Below are 6,496 nucleotides of genomic sequence, written 5' to 3' on the forward strand. Positions count from 1 at the left end.
CTCAAGTGGTAGAGCGCTAGCCTTGAGCTGAGGGACAGTGCCCAGGTTCAGAGTTCAGGCCCCAGGACCAACCAAAAAAAAAAAAAAAAAAGAATTACATCACAATTGTCATGAATAAACTATGTTCAAGGTATTTACAACTAGCTGAGCTATACAAATTCTTCTCATCTTCTTTTATCCAGACTAAAAACCGCTTTCTCCCTGTCTTCAATATTTCATGGCTAGGGACATAGCTCAAGCACCAAGTCCTGAGTTTAATCCCTTGTACTGCCAAATAAATACATAAACGTACACATAAATAAAACTTGCAACAAGGGAAAGATAATTATAAAAATTTTATAAGCAATGCCATGCACGTGTGTCTCTGTGATCGTGTCCTGTCTCCTGGCTCATCTTCAGTCATCTTGGCATCCCAATTCAGCTCTCCATTGGAGAACTGGTTTGTTGGTATTGTTTTTGTTCTTTCTTTCCTCTGTGGCCTATTTCCTAGCTGTGTTAAGCCTGCTTCATTGCACATATTCATATGTGCCAGTAATAGTGGTTGTCATTATTCCCCAAGGACTCCTTTGATGGAGTCAGCTCCATTGCTGACTTCCTGATTCTTTCCTTTCCGTTTGCTGAAAGTGGCAGGATAATAAATATCCTAGGCCTTTATGAGCTCTATTATCTCTAGTGCAACTACTCGACCCACACTACACGACCTATTCCACTACTACCTATGAGCAATACTTTGATGACACTATCTCTGTCCCAGGCTCATCTCAGACACAGGCACTGATGTCTAGGTTCATGCTGGAAGTACTCAAAGGGCTGCCAGTATCAGCACTACCAGCCCCCAGAACATCTGAATGTGAATGTGCACTTTCACCTTAACCCTTAAATACTGAGCTCTAAGATGTGTCTAGAAATGAACATCCCTACAAGAGTCAACTCCAGATAGGTGTGTAAAGTCATTCTTACTTGGTACTTTGTAAAGTAGGTCTCATTTTCTGAATCCTTCAGTGCCTTCTGTAGCTTCGTCTCTTGCAGAGTTAGCCAGACCATAACATCTTTCATCTTGCCCTGCAATTCACATACACACAATCTATATCTTAAATAAACGGAATGAGAATTTTTGTAGTGAAATTAACAACTTGAAGTATCAGTGAAATAATGTCATCCTGACACCCCAGGGCCTCAAGATGCCTAAGAATCATTTCATTTGTTCAAAGTAACACCTTCAACTTAAAGCGTAAGAACATCGAAGTGTGGTTTTTACAAAAATAGGCAACTGCCTGGTTCCAATGGTTCCCACCTGAAATCCTAGCTACTCAAAAGGCTTAGAGCTGAGGATCACAATTCAAAGCCAGCCCAGGCAAAAAAGTCAATGAGATTCTTATCACTAACAGCCAAAAACCAAAAGAGTAGAGGTGTGGTTCAACTGGTAGAGCACCAACCTTGAACAAAAAAGCTAAGAGACAGTACCCAGGCCCTAAGTTCAAACCTCAGTTTTATTTTTTAAAAAGACAATTAACCTCATTTTTTTCCTTTTTTTTCTTATCATTCCTATTATCCTTTTTAGGGAATATTATTCTAGATTACTGTATAGTAGGCATTTTATGAGTACTTTTCACTATATTGAAATTACAGATAATTCAAGAGATAGCCACTCCTTCCAAAAAAATGCTAATATTAAAAAAATCTAGGAAGTGACACTGTGGCTCAAGCAGTAGAGCACTCACCTTGAGCTCAGGGACAGTGCCCAGGCCCAGAGTTCAAGACCCACGACCAAAAAAAAAAAAAAAAAAACCATTCTAGGCAGGCACTAGTGGCTCATACCTGTGATCCTAGCTACTCAGGAGGCTGAGATCTGAGGATCACAGTTCAAAGCCAGCCCCGGCAGGAAAGTCTGGGAAACTCTTATCTCCAATTAACCACCAGAAAACCAGAAGTAGCACTGTAGCTCAAGTGGTAGAGTGTTCACCTTGAGCTGAAGAGCTCAGGGACTGATCCCAGACCCAGAGTTCAAGCCCCAAGACTGACAAAAAAGAAAAAAAATCTTGAATTTTTTAAAGACTGTAAAATAACACTACTGAAGTCTGGATGTGCTATGACACAGAAGCAGCAACATTTTTTTTTCCTTAGGTGTTTGTTTAGGTGGTAAACTGGCTTACATCCAGAAGCAGATTTTGCTGCTAAAAGACGAAACAGAAATTACATCTTACTTTCCTTTTTTTTTTTTTTTCCAGTAGTGAGGCTTGAACTCTGGGCTTGGGCGCTATCCCTCAGCTCTTCAGCTCAAAGGGAGGGCTCTACCGATTGAGCCACAGCACCATTTCCAGTTTTCTAGTGGTTTCTTGGAGATAAGAGTTTCACGGACTTTCCTGCCCCAGCTGGCTTTGAACCATGATCCTCAGATCTCAGCCTCCTGAGTAGCTAGGCTTACAGGCGAGAGCCACGGGCATCCAGCCTTACTTTCCTTCATTAATCTTCCATTACTTTCTTTCTCTAGTAAGCAAGAGTATTTCTAGTATTTTTTGCATCCAATTTCATGGGGATTTGAATTTTTAATTTTGTTGCTGTTTTTTAATGAAATTTTAATTTTGTTGTTTTTTTTATGTGAAAATTAATTAGGAAAAACCTGCTCCTTTAGTGGGTCAGAAAGAATTGAGCTGAATTCCTAGCTGGTCTCAGCTTGAGCGTGGCTTCCAGAATCAGCAACAATCTGGCTTACTGCCTCAAACCTAACAGCTGGGAAAACAGAGACCAGCTTGTCATGTAAAATGCAAGTAAACATGTCTGAGAAAGTTGTTGAAAAGACACTTTAATATAATATTGATAACTATATCATTCATTTCACAGCATTCATTTATCCTCATAGAAACTGAATAGCCATTTCTTTTCAGGTCAGTGATTTTTTTTTTTAATGAAATTTCTGCCCACATAATTTTTGACTGAAAGGAAGAGGGAAAAGTTGAACAACCACATGGCAATCTAGTAATTCAAGAGTCTCCCAACAAACAAGGATCAAGAGTAGAAGACAAAGCATCCATTGCCATGAATTACATCATTCCATTTGCACAAGGCTAAAGGCAATAGAGACAGCATGTGCTAAATTGAGATGGCGGTGACAGTTACATAAGCACGTAAATACACTAAAATACTGTAAACTGTACAGCTTAATTTTATGATGTGAATATATATTTCAATAAAGCAAGTAGGAATTATAATAGACAACAAATGGATGTCTATAAAATTGCTCAATTGCTTCTGTGTAAGTGCCTGATCTGGTTTCGTTCTTGACTGTTACTAAAAAGCCAATGTGTTAAAGGTTTGAATGCCAGAATGCAGCCATGTTGGGAGGTGGTGGATACTTTAAGAGGTGGGTCAAGTGGGAAGGTTTAGGTCACTGGGGGCATTCCTTCTAGGAGGGCTGCAGAACCTCAGTTTCTCTCCCCCCCCCCTCTCTTTCTCTGTCAGTTGTAGGGCTTGAACTCAGGGCCTGGGCGCTGTCCTTGAATTTCTTTGTGCTCAAGACTAGCACTCTACCACCTGAGCCACAGCATGCTTCCAGGTTGTTTTGAGTGGTTAATTGGAGATAAAGAGTCTCACAGGGACTGTTCTGCCCAGGCTGGCTTTGAACTGTGATCCTCAGCCTCCTGAGTTGGTAGGATTACAGGCGTGAGCCACTGTAGCCTGGTTTCCTCTTTCTCGTTTTTAATTCCTTTTCCCTTACCCTCCTGCATCCTCCCCTTCATCTTTTTTCTCCTTTCCCTCTTCCTTCCTACCCCTCCCTCCTACTTTTTTAGTATCTGGCTATGTAAATCAGGCTGGCCTCAAATTCCCAATTCTCCTGCCTCAGCACCCTAAGTGCTGGGATTATAAATGTATACACCGTGGCAGGCAATCATTCTTCTTTATCAGTTGATGATCTCCTGTTTATATTGTAGTAACACAAATTAGCTTTGTATTATATTGCCTATGTAAAGTTGGTTTAGTTGGTGATAAATGAACACTGTTAATTTTTTAATGGGCAAAAATCATTATAATAAATGAAATTAGAATACTGGTTGCCTGAAATGAGTAGCAGGGGAAAGAGATATAGTGGATCATTATGGGTAATAAAAAAATGATTATAATATTTTATGATTAAAGTTTAGATGGGTATGTACATTTGAAAAAACTCAGTGAACTAAGCTGAACAGTGGTTCATAGCTGTAATCCTAGCTACTCAGGAGACTGAGATCTGAGGATCATGGTTGAAAGCCTTCGTGGGCAGGAAAATCCTTGAGACTGTTATCTGCAATTAACCACCAGGAAACCAGAAGTGGCACTGTAGCTCAAAGTAGTAGAGTGCTAGCCTTGAGCAAAAGAACTCAGGGACAGCACACAGGCCCCAGTTCAAGCCCCAGGACCAACAAAACATAATTAACTAAATTAAAGCATCAGCAGTATAGTACAAACACGAACCGGATTTGTACCTGAGCCATGTCACCCGTCCCAGGAGCATCCTTTGAATACTTCAGGAACTGCGCCACATAAGTCATGATTGACTTTTCATCCGGATTAACAACATCCACATCTGCAAGACACACAGCATTATCATTATCAACTGGCCACCAATTTCTCCAACAATCAATACCTATGACAAGCTATGCCACAGGCCCTTGAGCTCCTTGGGCTCTTGAAATGAACCCAAATAGCCACTATGCAGTCACTGGCCATTCTTTCTTCCATGGCAGAGGTTAGAGCTTGGCTCTGGAGTCAGATGGACTGGGGTAAAATCCTGACACTGACCTGTACACAGACTGTTCTGTGATGATCCAGTGATCCTATGTATCTTTATTTGTGAGGACATAACAATCAGGGAGACAGAAAAACTCCTCCTCCTCCTAGAATATGGTGTGGAAAATCCTACAAGACTACAGGACTGGACAGTAACTACAATAGGTCCTTGATACTCTGGGCTAGATCTTCGTACAATAATGCATTTCATAAGGAAGTTATAAGGAAGACTTTTAAGACATCCTAGAGTTAATTACTCATACATAAAACAAATTCACTGAGAGCCTTCTATGGCACAGGCTAGGTTTTATATTAGAAGATAGTTCATAGCCAGATATGGGAGGCTCACACCTATAATCCTAGCTACTCAGGAGGCTACGATCTGAGGGCTGTAGTACAAAGCCAGCCTATGGCAGGAAATAAAGTCCATGAACTCTTGTCTCCAATAAATTACTCAGAAAAAGCTGGAAGTAGTGCTCTAAGTCAAATGGTAGAGTGCTAGACTTGAGTACAAGAGGCTAAGGGATAGTTCCCAGGTCCTGAGTTCAAACCCCAGGACCAACAAAAAAAAAAAATCATGGTGAGCCAGGCACTGGTGGTTCATGCCTGCAATCCTAGCTACTCAGGAGGTTGAAATTTGAGGATCATGGTTTAAAGCCAGCCAGGGAGACACCAAAAAGCCAAAAGTGGAACTGTGATTCAAGTGGTAGAGCATTAACCTTGAGCAAAAAAGCTTAAGGCCAGTGCCCAGGCCCTGAATTTAAGCCCCAGGACCAGCACACAAAAAAATTTCAAGCATGAAATATGCTGGGCACTGTGGCTCACACCTATAATCCTAACTACTCAGGAGGCTAAGATGTGAGGATTGTAGTTCAAAGCCAGCTTGGGCAGGAAAGTCTCAGTGAGACTCTTATCTCCAGTTAACCACTCAAAAACTGTGGCTTAAGTGGTAGAACACTAGGTCTGAGCAAAAAGAGCTCAGGGACAGCACCTAGGCCCTGAGTTCAGGCCCACAACCAACACACACACACACACACACACACACACAGAAAGATTTTAAATTTTTTCAAGCATAGGACTTCACCAGTAATATAATAAACTAAGTAGATCATAAGAAGCACATGTATGATGTCAAAGATAAAACCATATTTTGCCAAAACAACACAGATTATCAAAAAGAAAGTCATCTCTATTTATACATTCAGTTAAATTCAATACAACAAATATTTACAGGGAGCTGTCAGATGTGACAGGAGCTATAAAGACATGTAAGGGCACTATCCTCAGGGACCTTCTACTTCATCCCTTCATTCAGCAAACATGCCAGATGCTCTTAAGACATAATCTGCCCCTCCAGGAGTTTACAATTAGAAAACAATACATGCAAAAAATACAACACGCTGAATGCTGAAGTGAATGTATTCACTAGGCCCCAGGAGCACTGTAAGTCAGCTAAGATAGAAAATAATTTTTTTACTCATACAAAAATAATCTAATTCAAGGAATAAACAGATAAGAGATATCAATAAAAACTGGGGGCAGGATTTCAACATGGATAGATCCCTAAGCGTTGAGACATTCCACCTTTACTGGGAAAAAGTATAAATATCAAGGTATGCATAAAAATATTAATACTGGGGGCTGGGAAGGTGGCTCAGTGGTAGAGCGCTTGCTTTGCATGCTCAAGGCCCTGGGTTCGATTCCTCAGCACCACATAAGCAAAAAGAAAAAA

The 6,496-nt window shown here is 40.7% G+C and overlaps 1 protein-coding gene across 1 annotated transcript in view; it reads right to left on the reverse strand.

Moving 5' to 3' along the window:
- Nucleotides 1-6,496, reverse strand: part of Syne2 (spectrin repeat containing, nuclear envelope 2) — a 282,755-nt gene that overhangs the window by 236,722 nt on the left and 39,537 nt on the right. Inside the window, exons 8-9 of the mRNA XM_013013810.1 lie at nucleotides 4,461-4,561; nucleotides 961-1,062 (exon numbers count right to left, since the gene is read on the reverse strand). Of these exons, the coding sequence (XP_012869264.1) occupies nucleotides 961-1,062; nucleotides 4,461-4,561 (203 nt within the window). The remainder of the gene's footprint in view (nucleotides 1-960; nucleotides 1,063-4,460; nucleotides 4,562-6,496) is intronic.

This window comes from Dipodomys ordii, unplaced genomic scaffold (assembly GCF_000151885.1).
Source record: "Dipodomys ordii isolate 6190 unplaced genomic scaffold, Dord_2.0 Scaffold2, whole genome shotgun sequence".
NCBI classification, from domain to species: domain Eukaryota; kingdom Metazoa; phylum Chordata; class Mammalia; order Rodentia; family Heteromyidae; genus Dipodomys; species Dipodomys ordii.